General features: G+C 46.5%; 1 protein-coding gene across 1 annotated transcript in view; it reads left to right on the top strand.

The window, feature by feature from the left end:
• The first annotated feature begins 368 nt into the window (after positions 1–368).
• Positions 369–27478, top strand: part of ndst3 (N-deacetylase/N-sulfotransferase (heparan glucosaminyl) 3) — a 44969-nt gene continuing 17859 nt past the window's right edge. Inside the window, exons 1-4 of the mRNA XM_063008305.1 lie at positions 369–1358; positions 22291–22378; positions 23258–23412; positions 25049–25234. Coding sequence (XP_062864375.1) covers positions 369–1358; positions 22291–22378; positions 23258–23412; positions 25049–25234 — 1419 coding nt within the window. The remainder of the gene's footprint in view (positions 1359–22290; positions 22379–23257; positions 23413–25048; positions 25235–27478) is intronic.

The raw sequence follows: 27478 nt of genomic DNA, 5'->3' as shown, positions 1-27478 counted from the left end.
TACCGTTTGATTCAGTTCCCTGTGCTGTGTATGGTGTAACTAGACCCCTATATTGGCCATCGGGGTGTGGACACGTCTAAGAGCTCTTTTGATGTGCGTCTGTCTTCTTTCTTACAGGGTTGAACCTCTCGTCCACAGGAATGTTGGAGGAACCTTGGAGAAAATGCTGACCCCTAGTGGTTGAGCTTCAAAACACCACCACCTCCAGCACCACCTTCTTCCCAGTCCTCGACGACAGCAATGCAAGAATCCTGAAGAAGACACCTCCAGAACCCTCCTCACCTGGTGCCAAGCGATGGTCACATGACCGCTCCACATCCCCAGCCGGCCGACCCGAGACCCCCTTCCACGCATGCCCAGCGTTTGCCATGAATCTGGCCGTGAAGCTGCGGAGAAACCTGAGGAGGCTGGTCATCCTGCTCGCCACTTTCTGCATGGTCAGCGTCATAGTCTCCGCCTACTACCTCTACGCGGGCTCGGCGCAGGAGCTGGAGCTGACCGAGCGCGTCCCGGGCGCCGACTGTAACGACCTCCGGGTGCTCCCGTTCCGACCGGCGGAGCCGCGGTTGCCCAGACCCCTTGTGGACCCCTCGCGGAAGGACCCGGTGGTGTTGGTGTTCGTCGAGAGCCAGTACTCCCAGCTGGGGCAGGACATAATCGCCATCCTGGAATCCAACCAGTTCCGGTATCAGGCCGAGATCGCGCCGGGGAAGGGCGACATCCCGCCACTGACGCACAACGGGCGCGGCCGGTACGCGCTGGTCATCTACGAGAACGTACTCAAATACGTAGGCATGGACGCGTGGAACCGTGAGCTTCTGGACAAGTACTGCGTGGAGTACAGCGTCGGGGTCATCGCCTTCCACCGGGCTAGCGAGAACTCCCAGCCTGCCCTGCAGCTCAAAGGCTTCCCGCTGACCCTACAAACCAACGTAGCGCTGTGCGACTGCTGCGTCAACCCGCACTCACCTCTGCTCTACGTCACGCGCCCGGAAGTGGACCAAGGACCGCTCCCAGGCGACGACTGGACTACTTTTCGGTCCAATCACTCCACGTACGAGCCGGTGCTACTGGCAAGACCGCGTCCTAGTCCGGACGGTACCAACGACAGGACGCTCACAGGGTCGCACGCCCTGCAGGCCACGGTGGTGCAGGATTTGGGGCTGTACGACGGGGTTCAGAGGGTGCTGTTCGGGCAAGGCCTGGGGTACTGGCTGCACAGGCTGATCCTGGTTGACGCCATTGCGTACCTTACTGGTAGGAAACTCTCGAGGTCGCTGGAGCGCTACGTTCTGGTGGACATTGACGACATCTTCGTGGGGAAGAAAGGGACGCGGATGAAAGTGGACGACGTAAAGGTACGACCTGAAGTTACTTACAGCTTTAGTGTTACACCCTCCCTTGCGTAAGGGGCAGTTCCTCGTTTACTTACCTACACTTAGGGGCACTAGCGCCAACTCACCTCTTGAATCGGCAGAGTCAGCCTTCCCTGGAAAGACCAGGCTCAGGTCAGGGATACACCCTCCCTGGAGTAAGGGGCAGTTCCTCGCTTACTTACCTACACTTAGGGGCACTAGAGCCAACACACCTCTTGAATCGGCAGAGTCAGCCTTCCCTGGAAAGACCAGGCTCAGGTCAGGGATACACCCTCCCTTGCGTAAGGGGCAGTTCCTCGTTTACTTACCTACACTTAGGGGCACTCTAGAGCCAACCCACCTTCTGAATCGACATTTTGACTTGCCGTTTCATCCTGGTCGATATTTGAGAGTCAGTCGTCCCCAAAGAGACCAGGCTCAGGTCAGGGATACACCCTGCCTTGAGTAAGGGGCAGTTCCTCGCTTACTTACCTACACTTAGGGGCATTCTAGAGCCAACCCACCTTCTGAATATCCGGTTTAGAGGTGAGAGGCGACTGGAACGCCTGGACCCAGGTCCCCAGGAATGTGACGCCACCAGTTTATGGCCTCAAATATCAATTCCCAGCCGAGTCTCTGAGAACTACCCTCAAAGAGATGTAGTTCCTTCCGGAACAAGTTGTAGAACGATCGGATACACTAAATGGTGAAAAGTATGCGGACACACAACCATGAGCTAGCTGGACATCCCGCAGGCATACATGTGATGTTGGCCCCCTCACTTTGGGAAGGCTTCCCTCAACTCGTTGAAGCGCGTCCGTATGCGATGGATATTCCGACTCCCTCGGCAAGGGAACGGTCTTCTTCAAACTGTCAATAATTCGTGTGCACTTGTTAGCAAGGAGCGATAGTCAGCAGGGGTGTCCACATACTTCTGGCCACCTAGCGTAGCTCTATTAGTCGCGCTATCGTGGCTATCGAAGGTGAAAGGTTCTATCTGAAGATCGTTTGTCCTCCTTCCCTGCCTGAATGTCGTTAGCGTACCGCCGGATCACACCCTCTTTTGATTGGCCGGGGTTCAATTAGAGTCAATTAGGTAGCCGTGTGTGTGTGTGTGTGTGTGTTCAGGAGAGCGTAATGGTGTTCCGGGAGAGAATTAGCGCCGGTCGTTCCGGTGCGCGGCGGAAAATGTCATTGCCGGAGACCCGGAGGATTTGCGGGGGGGGGTCAGACTGTTTCCGAAAAAGTGTGTGTGTGTGTGTGTGTGGAACCCATTACTAAGCAACTGGAGTAAAATAAAAGCGAACAGCTGATCAATAGCCGGCCAATCGATGCCGCTGACGGAGCGTAGTCTGGTTATGCGGTCGTAACACCGTTACGAAGCTGTTATTACATAGTAATAAGGACTCGCTGTGTGTGTGTGTGTGTGTGTGTGTGTGCGCGCCTCAGTGCCAGGTGCTGTAGATTGGAATGTCACTTTCACTGACTGCGAGCAATATCTCCCATCAGCCTCTTGGGCTGGGCCGAGGAACAGGGGACGCCTGTGATAAATGAGTCAACACACACACACACACACACACACCGAGGCGGGATTCTCCCCAAATGTGTGTGTGTGTGTGTGACTTGTGTAAACGTTTAGACAAGGGACTGGATTCCCCGGCGCCGGTCCCGCCGAAAGTGCCGCCGGGCTAGTCCCCAGCGTATCGCCAACCTCTGCCTCGAGGACCGCAGGCGGGCGCACCCCGGCACCTTCTGGAAGGAAGGAAGGAATGGCGGGTGGGGTGCCACCTCGATGCCTGTGCAACACCTACACCAGCTCGCTTGGCTTTTCACCCTTGGCGTTATCAAAGAGACCGCTATTCCACGAGCAAATACACTCCGAAGAATTGACTATTTCTTAAGGACCTTGCTCAGGGGTACAACGGTGCCAACGTGACCGTTGTGGGGCTTGAACCTGTGACCTTGAGGTGAAGGTGAGGGACCTGTTCAACATTGAACGCTGGTAGGTCCTCAGGTTCAACCGATGGGGCAGGTGGGTGGAACCGCCTGCCTTTGACGCCCCGACAAGCTCCGCTCTACGGGAAGACCTGTGACTGGATTCTGAACCGTTGGAGAACCTTCTGTGGTTCTCCTGCCGCCCATTAGAGGGTGTTCCCACCTCCTGTAGTACACCTGGTCGAGCGCTCTCCCTTGGCAGGTGCATACCAGTTGGGACTACCCTTTGAAGTTCCACCCTTTGTCGCTCCACCCTTTGGAGTTCTACTTTTTGGTGCTCGTTCCTTTGGAGTTCCACCCTTTGGAGTTCCACAGGCACTGGTAAAACCTTCCGCCTTTGACGCGCCAACGAGTGACTAGATTCTGAACCATTGGAGAACCTTCTGCTGTCCTCCTGTCCCCCCTTAAAGGGTGTCTCCCACCTCCCGTAGTACGCCCGGTCAAGTGCTCTCCCTTGGAAGGTGCATACCAGTTGGACAGGCACTACCCTAGGCACTAGAGCAGGGCTGCCCAATTTGGGGCCCGCGGGCCAAACTTGGCCCGCCGTCTCTTTTTTCTGGCCCGCCTCACTAGATCAAAGTAGCGCTTACTTTTGTCAGTAGCTGGGAATTTCTTTTAACAGTGTTGAACTGCCTATAACGCTAGGCTGCAATTCATTGGCTGACCACAATTTTACATGAGACAGTGGATAGGAGAGGGGGGCGCTGTGGAGCTCCTGTCAGCAGACATGATGACACGAGTGAGGCTGTTAATCATGGAGCGTATGAGGCAGTGGCATTGGATAAACGAACATTTAAAAACAGTTTGAATATTTTTTCACCGAAATAGATTAAACCGCAGTTTGCCTCATCTGCGGATAGAGAGTGGCTGCACTACAGGAGTACAACATCCGTCAGCATTACGAAACAAAACATGCACACCTGTTCGCAAAGTACAGTGGCGAGGAAAGGTGAATATATTGAATATTTGAATATTGATGATATATACGTATATATACAGTATATATTTTGCTTTGCATGTTTTTCTTTACAAATTTACATTTGTTCAAATATTTTTGCTCCTAAAAAGAAACATCTATCATCCGTTGAAATAAATAAAAGCACTGTTAATTAGAATAAACAGTAGTGTTTTATTTAACAACAAAAACGTGATATTTTTAAATTTAATGCAATATTAAAATTAGGGTGGGCGACTTTCACGATTAATTCGAATGAACGTTTTCACACGATGTTAGAAATGTGACAATCGCGATTGTTTACATACTTTATATTTTAATTAAAATACCAACATGTCAGTTTAATATCAAAAGAGTAAAAACAGTAAACGGAAGACAACAAGGGTCATACACGGTAATAGTTAGATTCAGAAATAAGGAGCGCAAACACGATCGGCAAAACTTCACAACGAGACTTACAAACAGAAGAGTTTAATTAAGATTCATGGAATCGAACACAGCTGAACTGAACCAGAACTCCGGAGTGGGAGGACCAATCAGAATTGACTCAATCACAAGGGGACAAAATGAAAGCTGAGTGATTACTTGTGGTCCCCCAGTGTAGATACTGATACACTAACTTCATTGGTGAAAACAGTAAACAGGCTCGTGTTTCTTTTAAGAAATCTGTAAAGAACTTTTTGTAGCTTTGCACTTTTCTTAATGTAAGGAGGTTCTGCTGCAAATTACTTCAAGTGAGTTGTTTGTGAGCTGTTCCTAAAAAGCATATAGCTAATTAAGATTTCTGTTTATTGTTAATTGTTATATTGTTATTGTTATAAAGTTTGAGTCCCTTGAAAAGATAATTATAGGTGGTGCTGTTACTATTTTTACACTTCTGCAGTCTTTTAAATTAAAATGCAAAAAAAGTTTTTTTTTTCAATTGCATTATACAAAAACAACAACAACAACAACAACAACAACAACAACAACAAAAACACAATCAGAATCTTTTTTTTTTTTTGCAATATCGCCCAGCCCTAGTTAAAATAACTTTTAGTTTTGGCCCGTGGCCCCTCACTGAGATTAAATTTTGGCCCCTTATAAGGAATTATTTGGGCACCCCTGCACTAGAGGCACTAGAGTTCTACCCTTTGGTGCTCCACCCTTCAGAGTTACACCCTTTGGTGCTCTGCCCTTTGGCGCTCCACCCTTTGGAGTTCCAACCTTTGGAGTTCCACCCTTTGTCATGCCACTTTTTGGCGCTCCACCTTTTGGAGTTCTATCCTTTGTTGCTTCACACTTTGGAGTTCCATCCTTTGGCGCTCCACCTTTTAAAGTTCCACCCTTTGGTGCTCCACCCTTTGGTGCTCCACCCTTTGGTGCTCCACCCTTTGGAGTTCCACCCTTTGTCATGCCACTTTTTGGCGCTCCACCTTTTGGAGTTCTATCCTTTGTTGCTTCACCCTTTGGAGTTCCATCCTTTGGCGCTCCACCTTTTAAAGTTCCACCCTTTGGTGCTCCACCCTTTGGTGCTCCACCCTTTGGAGTTCCACCCTTTGGAGTTCCAACCAGTGCTAATTTTGACAGCAAATTTTGATTTAGTTTTAGTCATAGTCTTTTGACTAAAATGTAATTTAGTTTTAGTCATAATTTAGTCATCTGAATTGTTTCAGTTTTAGTCGACTAAAATACATATTTGTTTGTTTGTTTGTTTATTAGGATTTTAACGTCATGTTTTTACGGCCTGCTCTGCCTGAAACATATATGCATTGTTCATAACAAATTGTATATTACATTCTTTATAAAACTGGGTACCATTAAAGCAGTGGTGCCGTTATGTTGCCATTATACTGCCAGCGGTGCCAGATGTTTCAGATTTGTTGTGTTTTTACCTGAGATCGCCCCACATGGTTTACACATCGTCTTGTTTTTCACTAAGTCAAATGAGAAATGTGTCCAGATATATCGACTCTCCTCTTTCTCCCTGTTGACATTGTGGAGTTAACCTGGTTCCATGAGTAAAGAAAGTTCACAGGCTGGTCTGGTCTTCCCGGGTTTAGATCAAACTTGTGCGAGTGTGGTCTTACTGCGGTACCGCAAAAGATTAGTACTGATTGGATGGCTACCCGGCTTGTCCCGCCCCTCCACATACGCTAAAGTAGTTCCGATCGGATCTCTTCCTAACTTGTCCCTACCTTCCACAAAACTAAATCGGTTCCGATTGGATGTCGTCCCTGCCAAACATTTTCGTCTCGTTTTTATTCGTTGACCAAAGTGTCGATTCATTTCGTCATAGTTTTTATCTTTTTTTGTAGTTTTTATTTAGACATCGTCTCGTTTTCGTCATGAAAAAAAGGTTCGTTGACGAAAACTATGATGAAAATCATTCGTCAATGAAATTAACACTGGTTCCAACCTTTGGAGTTTCAACCTTTGGCGCTCCACCTTTTAAAGTTCCACCCTTTGGTGCTCCACCTTTTAAAGTTCCACCCTTTGAAGTTCCACCCTTTGGTGCTCCACCCTTTGGAGTTCTACCCTTTGGAGTTCCAACCTTTAAAGTTCCACCCTTTGGAGTTCCACCCTTTGGAGTTCTACCCTTTGGAGTTCCAACCTTTAAAGTTCCACCCTTTGAAGTTCCACCCTTTGGAGTTCCACCCTTTGGAGTTCCACCCTTTGGAGTTCCAACCTTTGGAGTTCCAACCTTTAAAGTTCCACCCTTTGGAGTTCTACCCTTTGGAGTTCCAACCTTTAAAGTTCCACCCTTTGGAGTTCTACCCTTTGGAGTTCCAACCTTTAAAGTTCCACCCTTTGGAGTTCTACCCTTTGGAGTTCCAACCTTTAAAGTTCCACCCTTTGAAGTTCCACCCTTTGGAGTTCCACCCTTTGGAGTTCCACCCTTTGGAGTTCCAACCTTTAAAGTTCCACCCTTTGGAGTTCTACCCTTTGGAGTTCCAACCTTTAAAGTTCCACCCTTTGGAGTTCCACCCTTTGGCACTCTACCCTTTGGTGCTCCACCCTTTGGGGTTCCAACCTTTAAAGTTCCACCCTTTGGAGTTCCACCCTTTGGAGTTCTACCCTTTGGAGTTCCAACCTTTAAAGTTCCACCCTTTGAAGTTCCACCCTTTGAAGTTCCACCCTTTGGTGCTCCACCCTTTGGAGTTCCACCCTTTGGAGTTCCAACCTTTAAAGTTCCACCCTTTGGAGTTCCACCCTTTGGAGTTCCACCCTTTGGAGTTCTACCCTTTGGAGTTCAAACCTTTAAAGTTCCACCCTTTGGAGTTCCACCCTTTGGCACTCTACCCTTTGGTGCTCCACCCTTTGGGGTTCCAACCTTTGTTGCACCACCCTTTGGAGTTCCACCCTTTGGTGCCCCACCCTTTGGAGTTCTATCCTTTGTTGCTTCACCCTTTGGAGTTCCATTTTTTGGTGCTCCACCCTTTGGTGCTCCACCCTTTGCTGCTCCACCCTTTGGAGTTCCACCCTTTGGCACTCTACCCTTTGGATTTCCACCCTTTGGAGATCCACTCTTTGGCACTCTACCCTTTGGAGTTCCACCCTTTGGAGTTCTACCCTTTGGCGCTCCACCCTTTGGAGTTCCACCCTTTGTTGCACCACCCTTTGGTGCCCCACCCTTTGGAGTTCTATCCTTTGTTGCTTCACCCTTTAGAGTTCTATTTTTTGGTGCTCCACCCTTCAGAGTTCCACCCTTTGTCATGCCACTTTTTGGCTCTCCATTCTTTGGAGTTCCACCCTTTGGTGTTCCACTCTTTGGCGCTCCACACTTTGGTTCACCCTTTAGCAATCTCTCTGTTTTATTTGGGTTCGTACTATCACTATCGACAAGGGGTTTTGCCCGGTGCCACGTCCAAGGCGCCACCCTTACAACGTCCGCACGATACAGTCAGAAAGGTCTCGCGTTCGTCCTTTCGGCTGGCTTCGTAGGTTACGGGGTCGTCGTCAGAAGGAACGTAGAGAGAGACCGGAGATGCCGAAGAGAGAGCGAAGACGACGGAGAGAAGAAAACTGAGATGGAGAAGAAGGATGGAGTGTTGCTGTGACAACAACCAAAAAAATCGTTGGCATTTTGAGTGGGCAGATTTTTCCTCCTCGGCCGTTCCGTCTCTCGCTCCTTCTAGTTGCTCTTTGTTCCTTCATCCCTCCTCCACGGCTCCTCCAACCTTCACCTCCAACCTTCACCTCTAACCGTCACCTTCAACTGTCACGTTCAACCATCACCTCCAACCGTCACCTCCAACCTTCACCTTCAACTGTCACGTTCAACCATCACCTCCAACCTTCACCTCTAACCGTCACCTTCAACTGTCACGTTCAACCATCACCTACAACCTTCAGCTCTACCCATCACCTTCACCCATTATCTCCAACCTTCACCTCCAACCTTCACTTCCAACCTTCACCTCTAACCGTCACCTTCAACTGTCACGTTCAACCATCACCTCCAACCGTCACCTCCAACCTTCACCTTCAACTGTCACGTTCAACCATCACCTCCAACCTTCACCTCTAACCGTCACCTTCAACTGTCACGTTCAACCATCACCTACAACCATCACCTACAACCTTCACCTCTACCGTCACCTTCACCCATTATCTCCAACCGTCACCTGCAACCTTCACTTCCAACCTTTACCTCCAACCTTCATCTCCAACCTTCACCTCCAACCTTTACCTCTACCCTTCACCTTTACACATCACCTCCACCCATCACCTCTACCTGTCACCTTCACCAATTACCTCCAACCTTCACCTCCAACCTTCACTTACAACCTTCACCTTCAACCTTCACCTCCAACCGTCACCTACACCCGTCACCTCCAACCTTCGCCTCCAACTGTCACCTCTAACCTTCACCTTCAACGTCACCTACACTCGTCACCTTCCACCTCCAACCGTCACCTACACTCGTCACCTCCAACCGTCACCTACACTCGTCACCTTCAACCTCCACCTCCAACCGTCACCTCCACCCGTCACCTCCACTCGTCACCTTCAACCTCCACCTCCAACCGTAACCGTCAACCTCCACCTCCAACCGTCACCTTCAACCTCCACCTCCAACCGTAACCGTCAACCTCCACCTACACTCGTCACCTTCAACCTCCACCTCCAACCGTCACCTCCACCCGTCACCTACACTCGTCACCTTCAACCTCCACCTCCAACCGTCACCTTCAACCTCCACCTCCAACCGTCACCTTCAACCTCCACCTCCAACCTCCACCTCTAACCGTCACCTCCAACCGTCACCTTCAACCTCCACCTCCAACCGTAACCGTCAACCTCCACCTACACTCGTCACCTTCAACCTCCACCTCCAACCGTCACCTCCACCCGTCACCTACACTCGTCACCTTCAACCTCCACCTCCAACCGTCACCTTCAACCTCCACCTCCAACCGTCACCTTCAACCTCCACCTCCAACCTCCACCTCTAACCGTCAACCTCCACCTACACTCGTCACCTTCAACCTCCACCTCCAACCTTCACCTCCACCCGTCACCTACACTCGTCACCTTCAACCTCCACCTCCAACCGTCACCTCCAACCGTCACCTCCAACCGTCATCTCCACCCGTCACCTACACTCGACACCTCCACCCGTCACCTACACTCGTCACCTTCAACCTCCACCTCCAACCGTCACCTCCAACCTCCACCTCCAACCTTCACCTCCACCCGTCACCTACACTCGTCACCTTCAACCTCCACCTCCAACCGTCACCTCCAACCGTCACCTCCAACCGTCATCTCCACCCGTCACCTACACTCGACACCTCCACCCGTCACCTCCAACCGTCACCTCCAACCTTCACCTCCAACACCTCTATCATTCACCTACACCTGTCACCTCTAACCGTCACCTACACCCGACACCTACACCCACCTGTCGATGGGCACAAATTCCCACAGTCTTGTGGAAGGCCACCCTACAGGAGCTTAGTTTTAATGCCCATGGTTTTGGAACATGATGTCTAACAAGCGCATAATCACCCGTCCACATTCTTTTGGTCCTTTCTAAAGTATTTAAAAAACAGGGGTTTTTTTTATACCCGTGGTATCCTGGTCAGGGTCGCAGTGGGTCCCGTTTCTAGAACCTTCTTTTTGTAGACACATGCATAAATACACACACACACACACACACACACACACACACACACAGGCAGGCATAAACGTGCAGACACACCTACAAAGTCTGAGGGGAAGATGTGTGTGTGTGTGCGTGTGTGTGTGTGTGTGCGTGTGTGTGTGTGTGTGTGTGTGTGTGTAACATCACACCCACCCTGCTAGGGTGTAAACGACTGAAGAAACTCAGGTTGGCATTTTAATTGGCTGTTCATCCTGGCACTGACAAGTACAGCACAAATCAGATCTCGCCATCCATCACCGTCTTACACACACACACACACACACACACCTACACGTACACACACACACACACACACACACACACGGGCATGCAGAACAGCATTCTGAAAGACGACATTGGAGCTGTGTTGTGTAGTAATGAGGAAAAATGACTCGTGTGTGTGTGTGTGTGTGTGTGTGTGTGTGACGTGTTACTTAATGAGAGCGCTAGCACTTTTTTCCGAATCTCTCCCCCCAGGAAGCTTGTCCACATGTCTAGAGTTATTTGCCGGCGTCTTCACCGGGTCTCCACACACACACACACACACTCACACACACACACACACACACACACTCACACACAGAGAGAGAGACAAAAACAACAATAAAACCACTGACAGCTGAAGTGAAAAACACTGATTCTTATTACACTGTAACACACACATACACACACATATACACACACACACACACACTGAGACATGCATAAATACACGCACATGCACACACACACAGACACACACACACATGCATAAATACACACTAACACATACACACACACATGCATAAATACACACTAACACATACATACACACACACATGCACACACACACATACACACATATACATATATATACATATACACACACGCACATATATATATGTATACACAAACACACACATATATATACACACACACACGTACATATACTGTATATATATACTGTATATACACACATATACACACACGCACATATATATATATATATATATATATATATATACACACACACGCACACATATACACAAACACACGTACATATATATATACACACACACACACACACACACACACACATATACAGTGGGGTCAAAAAGTATTTAGTCAGCCACTGATTGTGCAGGTTCTCCTACTTAGAAAGATGAGAGAGGTCTGTAATTTTCATCATAGCTACACTTCAACTATGAGAGACAAAATGTGAAAAAAAAATCCAGGAAATCACATTGTAGGATTTTTAAAGAATTTATTTGTACATTATGGTGGAAAATAAGTATTTGGTCAATAACAAACAAGCAAGATTTCTGGCTCTCACAGACCTGTAACTTCTTCTTTAAGAAGCTCTTCTGTCCTCCACTCGTTACCTGTATTAATGGCACCTGTTTGACCTCGTTATCTGTATAAAAGACACCTGTCCACAGCCTCAAACAGTCAGACTCCAAACTCAACCATGGCCAAGACCAAAGAGCTGTCGAAGGACACCAGGAAGAAAATTGTAGACCTGCACCAGGCTGGGAAGAGTGAATCTACAATAGGCAAGCAGGTTGGTGTGAATAAATCAACTGTGGGGGCAATTGTAAGAAAATGGAAGACATACAAGACCATTGATAATCTCCCTTGGGGTCAAGATCTCATCCCGTGGGGTCAAAATGATCATGAGAACGGTGAGCAAAAATCCCAGAACTACACGGAGGGACCTGATGAATGACCTGCAGAGAGCTGGGACCAAAGTAACAAAGGCTACCATCAGTAACACACTACGCCGAGAGGGACTCAAATCCTGCAGTGCCAGGCGTGTCCTCCTGCTTAAGCCAGTACATGTCCAGGCCCATCTGAAGTTTGCCAGAGAGCATATGGATGATCCAGAAGAGGATTGGGAGAATATCATGTGGTCAGATGAAACCAAAATGGAACTTTTTGGTAAAAACTCAACTCGTCGTGTTTGGAGGAAGAAGAAGAACCCAAGAACACCATACCTACTGTGAAGCATGGGGGTGGAAACATCATGCTTTGGGGCTGTTTTTCTGCAAAGGGGACAGGGCGACTGATCCGTGTTAAGGGAAGAATGAACGGGGTCATGTATCGTGAGATTTTAAGCCAAAACCTCCTTCCATCAGTGAGAGCATTGAAGAGGGAACGTGGCTGGGTCTTCCAGCATGACAATGATCCCAAACACACCGCTCGGGCAACGAAGGAGTGGCTCCGTAAAAAGCATTTCAAGGTCCTGGAGTGGCCTAGCCAGTCTCCAGACCTCAACCCCATAGAAAACTTGTGGAGGGAGTTGAAAGTCCGTGTTGCCCAGCGACAGCCCCAAAACATCACTGCTCTAGAGGAGATCTGCATGAAGGAATGGGCCAAAATAGCAGCTACAGTGTGTGCAAACCTGGTGAAGACTTACAGGAAACGTTTCACCTCTGTCATTGCCAACAAAGGTTATGTTACAAAGTATTGAGTTGAACTTTTGTTATTGACCAAATACTTATTTTCCACCATAATTTACAAATAAATTCTTTAAAAATCCTACAATGTGATTTCCTGGATTTTTTTTTCTCATTTTGTCTCTCATAGTTGAAGTGTAGCTATGATGAAAATTACAGACCTCTCTCATCTTTCTAAGTAGGAGAACCTGCACAATCAGTGGCTGACTAAATACTTTTTGGCCCCACTGTATACACAAACACACGTACATACAGTATATATATATATATATATATATACACGTATATATATATATATATATATATATATATATATATATATATATATACACATATACACACACACACATATATATATATATATATATATATATATATATATATATACTGTATATACTGTATATGCTGTATATACACACATACACACACGCACATATATATATATATATATATATATATATATATACTGTATATGCTGTATATACACACATACACACACGCACATATATATATATATATACAGTGTATCACAAAAGTGAGTACACCCCTCACATTTCTGCAAATATTTCATTATATCTTTTCATGGGACAACACTATAGACATGAAACTTGGATATAAGTTAGAGTAGTCAGTGTACAACTTGTATAGCAGTGTAGATTTACTGTCTTCTGAAAATAACTCAACACACAGCCATTAATGTCTAAATAGCTGGCAACATAAGTGAGTACACCCCACAGTGAACATGTCCAAATTGTGCCCAAATGTGTCGTTGTCCCTCCCTGGTGTCATGTGTCAAGGTCCCAGGTGTAAATGGGGAGCAGGGCTGTTAAATTTGGTGTTTTGGGTACAATTCTCTCATACTGGCCACTGGATATTCAACATGGCACCTCATGGCAAAGAACTCTCTGAGGATGTGAGAAATAGAATTGTTGCTCTCCACAAAGATGGCCTGGGCTATAAGAAGATTGCTAACACACTGAAACTGAGCTACAGCATGGTGGCCAAGGTCATACAGCGGTTTTCCAGGACAGGTTCCACTCGGAACAGGCTTCGCCAGGGTCGACCAAAGAAGTCGAGTCCACGTGTTCGGCGTCATATCCAGAGGTTGGCTTTAAAAAATAGACACATGAGTGCTGCCAGCATTGCTGCAGAGGTTGAAGACGTGGGAGGTCAGCCTGTCAGTGCTCAGACCATACGCCGCACACTGCATCAACTCGGTCTGCATGGTCGTCATCCCAGAAGGAAGCTGACGCACAAGAAAGCCCGCAAACAGTTTGCTGAAGACAAGCAGTCCAAGAACATGGATTACTGGAATGCCCTGTGGTCTGACGAGACCAAGATAAACTCGTTTGGCTCAGATGGTGTCCAGCATGTGTGGCAGCGCCCTGGTGAGAAGTACCAAGACAACTGTATCTTGCCTACAGTCAAGCATGGTGGTGGTAGCATCATGGTCTTGGGCTGCATGAGTGTTGCTGGCACTGGGGAGCTGCAGTTCATTGAGGGAAACATGAATTCCAACATGTACTGTGACATTCTGAAACAGAGCATGATCCTCTCCCTTCGAAAACTGGGCCTCATGGCAGTTTTCCAACAGGATAACGACCCCAAACACAACCTCCAAGATGACAACTGCCTTGCTGAGGAAGCTGAAGGTAAAGGTGATGGACTAAACCCAATTGAGCACCTGTGGCGCATCCTCAAGTGGAAGGTGGAGGAGTTCAAGGTGTCTAACATCCACCAGCTCCGTGATGTCATCATGGAGGAGTGGAAGAGGATTCCAGTAGCAACCTGTGCAGCTCTGGTGAATTCCATGCCCAGGATGGTTAAGGCAGTGCTCAATAATAATGGTGGTCACACAAAATATTGATACTTTGGGCACAATTTGGACATGTTCACTGTGGGGTGTACTCACTTATGTTGCCAGCTATTTAGACATTAATGGCTGTGTGTTGAGTTATTTTCAGAAGACAGTAAATCTACACTGCTATACAAGTTGTACACTGACTACTCTAAGTTATATCCAAGTTTTATGTCTATAGTGTTGTCCCATGAAAAGATATAATGAAATATTTGCAGAAATGTGAGGGGTGTACTCACTTTTGTGATACACTGTATATATATATATATATATATATATATATATATATATATATATATATACTGTATATGCTGTATATACACACATATACACACACGCATATATATATATATATATATATATATATATATATATATATATATACTGTATATGCTGTATATACACACATATACACACACGCACATATATATACACACACGCACACATATACACAAACACACGTACATATATATATATATACACATATACACACACACACATATATATATATATATATATATATATATATATATATATATACTGTATATACTGTATATGCTGTATATACACACATACACACACGCACATATATATATATATATATATATATATATACTGTATATGCTGTATATACACACATATACACACACGCACATATATATACACACACGCACACATATACACAAACACACGTACATATATACAGTGTATCACAAAAGTGAGTACACCCCTCACATTTCTGCAGATATTTAAGTATATCTTTTCATGGGACAACACTGACAAAATGACACTTTGACACAATGAAAAGTAGTCTGTGTGCAGCTTATATAACAGTGTAAATTTATTCTTCCCTCAAAGTAACTCAATATACAGCCATTAATGTCTAAACCACCGGCAACAAAAGTGAGTACACCCCTAAGAGACTACACCCCTAAATGTCCAAATTGAGCACTGCTTGACATTTTCCCTCCAAAATATCATGTGATTTGTTAGTGTTACTAGGTCTCAGGTGTGCATAGGGAGCAGGTGTGTTCAATTTAGTAGTACAGCTCTCACACTCTCTCATACTGGTCACTGAAAGTTCCAACATGGCACCTCATGGCAAAGAACTCTCTGAGGATCTTAAAAGACGAATTGTTGCGCTACATGAAGATGGCCAAGGCTACAAGAAGATTGCCAACACCCTGAAACTGAGCTGCAGCACAGTGGCCAAGATCATCCAGCGTTTTAAAAGAGCAGGGTCCACTCAGAACAGACCTCGCGTTGGTCGTCCAAAGAAGCTGAGTGCACGTGCTCAGCGTCACATCCAACTGCTGTCTTTGAAAGATAGGCGCAGGAGTGCTGTCAGCATTGCTGCAGAGATTGAAACGGTGGGGGGTCAGCCTGTCAGTGCTCAGACCATACGCTGCACACTACATCAAATTGGTCTGCATGGCTGTCACCCCAGAAGGAAGCCTCTTCTGAAGTCTCTACACAAGAAAGCCCCCAAACAGTTTGCTGAAGACATGTCAACAAAGGACATGGATTACTGGAACCATGTCCTATGGTCTGATGAGACCAAGATTAATTTGTTTGGTTCAGATGGTCTCAAGCATGTGTGGCGGCAATCAGGTGAGGAGTACAAAGATAAGTGTGTCATGCCTACAGTCAAGCATGGTGGTGGGAATGCCATGGTCTGGGGCTGCATGAGTGCAGCAGGTGTTGGGGAGTTACATTTCATTGAGGGACACATGAACTCCAATATGTACTGTGAAATACTGAAGCAGAGCATGATCCCCTCCCTCCGGAAACTGGGTCGCAGGGCAGTGTTCCAGCATGATAATGACCCCAAACACACCTCTAAGACGACCACTGCTTTATTGAAGAGGCTGAGGGTAAAGGTGATGGACTGGCCAAGCATGTCTCCAGACCTAAACCCAATAGAACATCTTTGGGGCATCCTCAAGCGGAAGGTGGAGGAGCGCAAAGTCTCGAATATCCACCAGCTCCGTGATGTCGTCATGGAGGAGTGGAAAAGCATTCCAGTGGCAACCTGTGAAGCTCTGGTAAACTCCATGCCCAGGAGAGTTAAGGCAGTTCTGGGAAATAATGGTGGCCACACAAAATATTGACACTTCAGGAACTTTCACTTAGGGGTGTACTCACTTTTGTTGCCGGTGGTTTAGACATTAATGGCTGTATATTGAGTTATTTTGAGGGAAGAATAAATTTACACTGTTATATAAGCTGCACACAGACTACTTTTCATTGTGTCAAAGTGTCATTTTGTCAGTGTTGTCCCATGAAAAGATATACTTAAATATCTGCAGAAATGTGAGGGGTGTACTCACTTTTGTGATACACTGTATATATATACACACATATACACACACACACGCACATATATATACGCACACATATACACAAACACACGGACATATATGTATATATACACACATATACAAACACACACGCACATATATATACACACACGCACACATATACACAAACACACGTACATATATATATACACACATATACACACACACGCACATATATATACACACACATATATATACAAAGATGTCGACTTGGCCTTCGGATTCGTCAGAATTGTATCCCATCAGGCATCAGTGCTGGACAAACAAGTCCGATCCACCGATTATCACTTAGAATTAGGGCGCCTCAGTAGGCAGCATATTTAGGGATCTAGAAATTTAGACACGCTCTTCTCAGCCAAGTCTGGTGAGGACCAGATCCTCTATGGCGACCCCTGAATACGGAGTGCCTTCCTTGTCGCTGCGAGGAGTTGAGGATATCCAAATTACACTGAGGAATGAGGGACAAAATGCAAGGCAAGATGCACTCTGCGTCAGCCGCGGCGGCTGCGTTTAGGAGAACGTATCTCTAGATGCGATAGTCATCTGTTCGCTCGCGCATTAACATCCCCCCGTAAGTGGAGTATCAGCGTTCAGATCGATAGCGCGTTCACATCCGCGAGAGGGCTATATCTATATTTAACGTCGCTTATCAGTCCATAAACCTTCTTCCCGTACGTGCCGGTACTCGGGTCTCTCTTTCTGTCGGAGCCTGTTAGAGCGGGGAGAGAGGGGGAGTGAGGGAACCGCTGTCAGGGGCTCGGAGGAGAAGCTTGATGTCGCTGAAAAGAAGGAAAGTAAATCCCGAAGCTCTTCACTCTGCTGATCGGTTGATTTTTCTGTCGTCCGCTGCAGGTTTTGTTTCCCCCCTTTGGCCTGGCCCACACTTCCCAACTCAGGGGGGACTAGATTACCCTCTTCGACCAGCTACGGTTGGTTCAGAGTGGGAGTGGTTGCTTCCCCCTTAAGTTCAGGGGTAACTAGGTCTCGTCACAAGGATTTGTGTCACTGGTGGCTTGTGCCAGCGCCTCAAGCAGTCAGCAGGAGTCGCTCTTGTTGCAGCAAGGAGGTGACTCCCAATCAAGTCTTACCTTGCCCTGCTGCCAAAAGCCAGGTCCTCGTGGCATCCGAGCACCCCGACTGTTGCTGCCTGTTTACACTCGTTCATTTGTGAACTCCGAGAGGTTAGAAATCATACCCACCTGGATTTGGGCGGTTTATCCCATTCTTCATGGCAGATCCTCTTTTATCTCCAGGTCCCTCCACAGTTCGGTTGGGTTTAGGTCTGGACTTTGGCTGGGCCACTCAGAGAACCCTCTGATTTTGGGTCAGTTGAGCAACTGGTCACTCGTGCAACTTCACAAAGGGGGGAGGGAATTAAGGGAATGGTCAGGAAATAGAGTAAAGAGCAGGGTTAAAAGACAGGGGTAAGGAGTGGAGCCATGGGTTAGGGGTAAAGGGTAAGGGGTAGGGTTTAGAATATAGTCCGTGGCAGGGTTAGGGGACACAGGGTAAGGAGTAGAGCCATGGGATCAGGGTAAATGGTAGGGGTTTATGGGGAAGGTTTGATGGTAGAGTTAGGGAGTAGAGTCTTAAGGGAAAGGTCAGGGAATAGAGTAAAGGACAGGGTTAGGGGACAGGGGTAAAGAGTGGAGCCATGGGTTAGGGGTAAAGGGTAAGAGATAGAGGTTAGGGGTAGGGTTTGACGGTAGAGAGGGAGTTTTTGGAGAATATAGTCAGTGGCAGAGTTAGGGGACGGGGGTAAGGAGTAGAGCCATGGGATCAGGGTAAATAGTAGGGGAAGTGGTAGGGGGTAGGGGTTAAGGGGAGGGTTTGATGGTAGAGTTAGGGAGTAGAGCCTTGAGGGAATAGAGTAAAGGGCAGAGTTAGGGGACAGGGGTAAAGAGTGGAGCCATGGGTTAGGGGTAAAGGGTAAGGTAAGTAGTAGAGCCAGGGAGTAGGAGTAAAGGTTAGAGTTTCTGATAGAGGTTAGGGGTAGGGTTTGATGGTAGAGAGGGAATGGGGACAGGGGTAAAGAGTGGATGGTAAGGTAAGTGGGGTAGGAGTAAAGGCTGGACCACTTAAGGACGTTCAGAGACCTTCTCCCCCTCTGACTTTGGGTCAGTTGTGCCACTATCTTGGTGTCACCATGAACAGCATTGAGGACGCTCAGTTGGACGCTCAGTTGGACGCCCGGCTGATCCGAGTCGTTCCATACGGTGCCGGTTCTGTCGTGTCCCTTTACCATAAATATTCATCACGGCGACATAAATATTCATAAACCCCATAATCCAATCAGACCCCGCCCGGCACAGATCCCATCCATCTCCAGACATCCCGTTAGGTGTCATTCACACGAGAGGACGATTATTTTACATTAATGAGCTCTCACTCCAAAACGCGCCTTTATCGAGTTATAATGTAGAATCCACAGGCTCGGACACGTCAGCGCCGCGCGGCTAATTGGATTAGCGGGGCCGGCGTGGGTCTCGATTCATCATTCAGATGTGATTTTAAGTGTCGTTTAGTTATGCGGAGACGGAATTAAGGTCGGCGACGTCTCGGGGAATAACGCTCGCACTCCGAGCGAAGGACGTAATTGAAAAACTGTGTGTGTGTGTGTGTGTGTTTGTGTTGGGATTCATCCCATTTCGGGGACTAAAATGTCAGGACATCCTCTCACCTGCCCAGAGTTTGGACTCTTAAGTTTGAGTCTCGGCAGTGCTCTATTCTAATACTTAAGGCGGGTGTTTAGGTTACAAGTAGTGTTTAAGGGTATGATGAGTGTAGTAACAGTACAGAAATGAAATATAACTTAGGGGTAAATGGTGGCATTAGAAGATGGGGTTACACTAATTAATAGATTTGGGTTACCAGGGGTTGGGGTTTTGGATTAGGTTTGGTTAGAGGGTAGGAGTGGGGAGTGGTAAAGTTAGGGAGTAGAGCCTCAAGGGAAAGGTCAGGGAATAGAGTAAAGGGCAGGGTTAGGGGACAGGGGTAAGGAGTGGAGCCATTGGGTCAGAGTAAATGGTAGGGGTAGGTTTTGATGGTAGAGTTAGGGAGTAGAGCCTCAAGGGAAAGGTCAGGGAATAGAGTAAATGGCAGGGTTAGAGGACAGGGGTAAGGAGTGGAGCCATGGGGTCAGGGTAAATTGTAGGGTAAGTGGTAGTAGTAGGGGTTAGGGGTAGGATTTGACAGTAGAGTTAGGGAGTAGAGTCTTAAGGGAAAGGTCAGTGAATATGTGACAGGGGTAAGAAGTGGAGCCATGGGGTCAGGGTAAATGGTAGAGGTAGGTTTTAACGGTAGAGTTAGGGAGTAGAGCCTCAAGAGAAAGGTCAGTGAATAGGGGACAGGTGTAAGGGGTGGAGACATGGTATCAGGGTAAATGGTAGGGTAAGTGGTAGGGGTTAGGAGTAGGGTTTGATGGTAGAATTGGGGAGTAAAGCCTTAGGGGAATTGTTAGAGAATATAGGGGACAGAGGTACAGAGTGGAGACATAGGATCAGGGTAAATGGTAGGGTAAGTGGTAGTTTTAGCAATAGGAGTTAGGTTTAGAGCTTGACGTTAAAGTTAGGGAGTAGAGCCTCAAGGGAATTGTTAGAGAATATAGGGGACAGGGGTAAAGAGTGGAGACAGGGGATGGGGTAAACCTAGGGTAAGTAGTAGAGCCAGGGGGTGGAGTAAAGGGTAAAGTTAGTGGTAGGGGTTAGAGGTAGAATTTGATGGTAGAGTTAGGGAGTAGAGCCTCGAGGGAATTGTTAGAGAATATAGGGGACAGGGGTAAAGAGTGGAGACAGGGGATGGGGGTAAACCTAGGGTAAGTAGTAGAGCCAGGGGTGGAGTAAAGGGTTTTGATGGTAGAGTTAGGGAGTAGAGCCTCAGGGAATAGAGCAAAGGGCAGGGTTAGGGGACAGGGGTAAGGAGTGGAGCCATGGGTTAGGGTAAATGGAAGGGTAAGTGGTAGGGGTTAGGGGTAGGATTTGACGGTAGAGTTAGGGAGGAGAGCCTCAAGTGAATTGTTAGAGAATATAGGGGACAGGGGTAAAGAGTGGAGACAGGGGATGGGGTAAACCTAGGGTAAGTAGAAGAGCCAGTGGACAGGGGTAATGGGTAGGGTTGGGGTAAACACACACACGTAAACAATCCGACAGTCAGGTGGCAGGTATCGACTGTTTACGCGTGGTGTTCAAGAGAGGAAATATAGGGCTGTTTTTCCTCCGGCACCTGCTTACACCAAACACCATTAATCACGGGGGGGGGAGGATCGATCACGCAAACACACACACACACACACTCCATCCATCTCTCTATTACACACTCACACACAATTAATTGTATAATCACACACCCAAGCGCTGCCCCAACAGCCGTCCGCCTACACACCAATCAACCGCACAGCCAAAAGTATGCGGACACCCGAACGCTCCATTCCCAGCCCCGTGTTAGGAGTTTATATTCATGCCAAAGGGTGCCCAGGTAGGAAGTAGGCAGCAAGGTAGCCCACTAGGTTTTCGTACAGACCCCATGTCTTCACGGGCACAGTCATGCTGGAGGCTTTTCCCAAACTCTTGCATAGAAGGGCAGGGTTACGGGACAGGGGTAAATGGTGGAGCCATGGGGTCAGGGTAGATAATAGGATAAGTGGTAATGTTAGTGGTATGAGATTGAGGTAGAGTTAGGGAGTAGAGCCTTAAGGGAAAGGTCAGGGAATAGAGTTAGGAGACAAGGGTAAGAAGTGGAGCTATGGGATCAGGGTAAATGGTAGGGGTTAGGGGTAGGATTTGATGGTAAAGTTAGGAAGTAGAGCCTTAGGGGAAAGGGGGTCAGGGGACAGGGGTTAGGAGTGGAGCCATGGGGACAGGGTAAATGATAGGATAAGTGGTAGTGTTAGGGAGTAGAGCTTTAAGGGAATGGTCAGTGATAGAGTTGGGGGACAGGGGTAAGAAGTGGAGCCATGGAGTCAGGATAAATACTAGGGTAAGTGGTAGGGGTTAGGGGTAGGATTTGAGCCTTAAGGGAAAGGGCAGGGAATAGAGTTAGGAGACAGGGGTAAGAAGTGGAGCTATGGGATCAGGGTAAATGGTAGGGGGTAAGGTTTGACGGTAGAGTTAGGGAGTAGAGCCTTAGCTGCACGGCCAAAAGTATGCGGACACGGGTATGTGGTAGAGTCGAATCTAAACTCTATTGTTTCTTCTCCACTTCCAGGCTCTTCTTGAAACCCAAAATTTGCTACGGACTCAAATCTCCAACTTCACCTTCAACCTGGGCTTCTCCGGCAAGTTCTTCCACACAGGTGAGTCTCCTCGTACGACGGGCCAGGACATTACTCTAGAACCGGTCATGGTGAGAGATCTGGTAGATGTTGGGCTGATGACAGAAGTAGATCAGTAGGATCAAGCGTAAAGACATAGTTGGGTAACTACCGCAGCCGCGAGTAAGGGAGTACCCAACGACTGTGGCTTCGGCGTTTGATCCTGGTGTTGAGGTGAACGAGGTCCGACTGTGCCCACGCTAACTTCTGTCCACTGGTGGGAAGAGGTTGAAGGTCCTGCTGGGATTGTTCTAGTATCAGATCCCACAAGACACCTTCAAAAGTCTTAGGTAGAAGTAATCGCCCCCTTTCAGCTTGCCTTTGTGTCTGCATCGTTACCACGTTGATAGCCCTTATCGAGCAACGTGGAACGGGTTCTGTGTCAGTGAACCAAAAATAGATCACTTCCGAATCGAGAACGTTTGATCCCAGCTGGAACCGAAGAATAGTAGGGTTTTTTTTAGCACGAATTGTTGTGTAACACCGTTTGCTTCTCTGAATAGCACCAAGGACCTGGTGGACCACCTAAAACCACACTGCTAGGTTCTGAGGTTCTGAGGTCCTGGGGCAGGAACATTTTCCCTCAAAATACTCAAACCAGGTACAAAAAGAAGAGATAGAGAGCAACATGTCTGACGTTAAGCTGTTGCAAGATGTTGTAAGCAGATAGGAAACTAGAGCTTTAGAGGCAGTGCTGAAACTGGAACGTGACTAGAGCAGTATACAGGGTTCCTGAAGGAATCTCTGAATCAGCCTCCTCCCTGTCCTAGATCGATAGATTGATAGATACTTTTCCGTCATTCAATAATGTCGTGGACTGTAGATGTTACATCTGGCATTGTTGTGTCCGGTGCCGTTCAGGGACCCAGGAGGAGAACGACGGCGACGACCTCCTGCTGAAGTACGTGGGCGAGTTCTGGTGGTTCCCTCACATGTGGAGTCACATGCAGCCTCATCTCTTCCACAACGAGTCCTCGCTGACGGAGCAGATGGTCCTCAACAAGGAGTTCGCGCTGGTGAGAGAAGCTTGCTAGATTGCTAGAAAGTGCACCAACACGCCCTTCCCTCCCCATTCCAAGCTAGATACCCCCTCTGTAAGACTGGGAATGTTGGTAGCCATTGGGATGCTCCTTGTCCAGCTTGGACTGGAGAACCGGAAAGTCTGCGGCGCTTTTGGACGTTGTCGACCACGTTGTGGTCATGAACCTTGACTCTTCCCTACTGGGTTCAGTGGTTCCCGGTCTTACCTACATTGCGGTCGTTTTGTCCCAGTTCTTTCGGACCGAACAAGGGCTGAAGGGTTCCCAAACAGCCCCCGGGAGGCCACCAGATTGGCGGTAGGTACGATGATGTTGGTGGTTGAACTCCTCAATACATCTCCTGGTCATTATGACCCCAAAACTCCTTCTTTGGAGAATGTTGGAGCAGGGTCTTCCGGTCTTGGCGACGAGACCACTGTTCCATCGGTCGGAAAATGAAGTTTGGCTAATGTTGGACTGTAGATGACCGTTCCTGACTCATTGATGACCGCCCCGCCTTTGACCTTTGACTGAACCCACTTCCCAAATGAGGGGTTCAGTCGTTCCCAGACTTACCTACGTTGCGGTCATTGTGTCCCAGTTCTTTGGGACCGAACGTTTGAAAGGGAAGGGCGCTGGACGGACCGTTCCGAAAGCCGGATTCGGTTTCCAAACAGCCCCCGGGGCGGAATACAACCACAGGATACGACCAGATTGGCAGTAGGTACGCCTCAATACGTCTCCTGGTCATTATGACCCCAGAACCCCTTCTCTGGAGGGTGTTGGAGCAGTGGCTTTCCTAGTAACGTAAAGCTTGTCCGACTGTAGACCGGTGTCTTCCAGTCTCCCGGTCTCGGTCCTGAGGAGACCACTGTTCCATGCAATTGGAAAATGAAGTTGAATGGAGGTCGGACCGTAGATGACCCTTCCTTACTCATGAGTGACCGCCCCACCTTTGACTGAACCCGCTTCCCAAATGAGGGGTTCAGTCGTTCCCAGACTTACCTACATTGCGGTCTTTCCAAACACCAGATTGGCAGTAGGTACGGTGATGTTGGTGGTTGAACGCCTCGATACGTCTCCTGGTCATTATGACCCCAAAACTCCTTCTTTGGAGGGTTGTCGGATTAGGGGCTGTAGACTGTCGACGGGGTGTCTTCCGGTCCCGGCAGGTGCCATAGTACTGTTGTCTTATGCCCACACACACACACACACACACACACACACACACACACACATGCCGGTTGGTGTGTTTGCGATGGCTATAAACAGCCACAAGGGTCGAAAGATCACAAGCAAACAAGCATTATCTGACAAATGGATGCCTATACACGTACACACACACACACACTTCTATTCAGCGTGGATCACTTGCCGCTTGTAAACCATGAAACGTCACACACACACACACACTGGCTAATGGAAATTGGCTCTGGGTCTTGGCTCGGAGGACATATTTCAATCCCTGTGATTAAACACTAACGTGTCCACTGGGTTCATACTTAATCACTGCCACTCGTGTGTGTGTGTTACCCATGTACCCACCTAAAAGTATCGGGACGCCCCTTGAACACCCGGCTCAGGGGGTGTCCGAGTACTCTTGGAACTACCGTACGTCTCTGTCTCTCCGTAGGAGCACGGGATCCCCGTGGACATGGGTTACGCCGTGGCGCCCCATCACTCGGGCGTGTACCCGGTGCACATGCAACTGTACGAGGCGTGGAAGCGGGCGTGGGGCATCCGGGTGACCAGCACGGAGGAGTACCCGCACCTGAAACCCGCCCGCTACCGCAAGGGCTTCGTCCACAACCACATCATGGTCAGTTCCTTTATATACACACTCACAAAGTCCCGGCTCACAGTCGACGTTCCGAATCATCCCAACATTATTTGTTAGGGCGTATTCGCATTCATAATACGAGTGTGTGTGTGTGTGTGTGTGTGTGTGTGTGTGTGTGTGTGTGTGTGTGTGTGTGTGTGGATGCTTGTGTCCTCTGGGCTGTAACATTGGTATGCTCATAAAATATGCAATGCTACTGGCTACGGTGACACACACACACACACACACACACACACACACACACACACACACTGGAGGCTAAGTTACAGTGCTACAAGGTAGCAGCTGCAAATCAATGAAGTTAACACACACACACACACACATTCCACATACTCGAAGAAGCATGCATAAAATATCCCACAATGTAATTATTTATTATACATATTATATATACTATGAATTATACATACTATATATACTATTTATTATATATATATACTATGTATTTTACACATTATATATATACTATTTACTATACATATTATATATATATACTATATTAAACATATATACTATATATTATACATATTATATATACTATATATTATACATATTATATATACTATATATTATACATATTATATATATACTATATATTAAACATATTATATATACTATTTACTATACATATTATATCTACTATACCATATATTATACATATTATATACATATATACTGTTTACTATACTTATATATACTATATATTATACATATTATATATACTATTTGTTATACATATTATATATGTATAATTAATATGTGTAATGTATTTGTATATTATATATAAGCTATTTATGATTATATATACTATTTATTATACATATTATATATATATATATATATATATATATATATTTACTATTTATTAGGCTGTCAGTGACGGAGTCTCACGGAAAGCCGTACCGCGTACGTCACACTTCGCTACATATGTGCTGTTGCCGTGGCAACGAGAAGACGCCCCATCTGACCTTGTACAACCAGCCCAGAGATTCAACCCCAAGAGCTCGAACGCTCCACAAGGGGGGTCCCAAAATTGGAAGCGTTATTATAGATCATGGATCAGTAGGTGTGGCTAAAACTCAATCACCAGGAGGGGCGTTTACATTTCTTTATCCATATTGTGATGTCATAACACCGTTCCACATTCTGTTTTCAACCTTTCTCTCCTCTGCGTTTCCGTCACGTCTCAGAGGGCCGAGGCGAACCGGACGCTCCCGTCTTTTGTCCAGACGCGACGGGGCGGCGGTTCGTGCGTCAGCGTTCTTTTCATTCGCCCGCGAGAAGCTAAAACATCATGCAGGAATCGCCGAACCCCCTGTAATTTAGCTGTCGGGGTGCGACAAAGACAATGCCACGCCGACGTTGATGAGATTTGTGAGAGAGAGAGAGCGTGATCGAATTAATCAACTCAAAAATAATAAACGCTTCGGAAGTTTTTATTTATTCATCATGATTTATCCAGAACAAACCGGATTTCATCATTTACGGAAAATATTTGCGCAATAAAATGTGCAGCAGATTTAGTACCCGCCCTTAATTCTGAAAAATCCACAAACGTTCTCAAACACGACATCATAACAACCCCAGAATGATACATTTTACTTATTTTATATAAGCTATTTATTATTTATATACTATTGTAGATTATATATACTTTTTCTTATACGTATTATACTGTACTATTATACTATACATATTATAATATATACTATTTATTATGCATATTTTATATGTAAATGCTATTATATATATATATATATATATATATGTATATATATACAGTATATTACATATAACTATTTATTATACGTATTATATATATGCTGTTTATTATATATATTACATATGTTTAATTTATTATACATATTATATATGCTATTTATTATACATTTTACATATATACTATTATTATACATTATATATACTATTTAATATACAGTACATATTATATATATGTGCTGCTTAATATTTATATTGTATTTATATATTTTTATTATACATATTATGTATACTACTTATTATATATATTACACGTATAAGTATTTGATCCCCTACCAACCAGCAAGAATTTTGACCCCCACAGACCGGTTATGTGCCCATGAGGCTACAAATTAGTCCTGTCCCTGTATAAAAGACTCCTGTCACAGAATCAGTTTCTTCCGCTCAAACCTCTCCACCACCATGGGCAAGACCAAAGAGCTATCAAAGGACGTCAGGGACGAG

The sequence above is a fragment of the Trichomycterus rosablanca genome, chromosome 14, assembly GCF_030014385.1.
Source record: "Trichomycterus rosablanca isolate fTriRos1 chromosome 14, fTriRos1.hap1, whole genome shotgun sequence".
NCBI lineage: Eukaryota > Metazoa > Chordata > Actinopteri > Siluriformes > Trichomycteridae > Trichomycterus > Trichomycterus rosablanca.
This window is presented reverse-complemented; position numbering and strand designations above follow the sequence as displayed.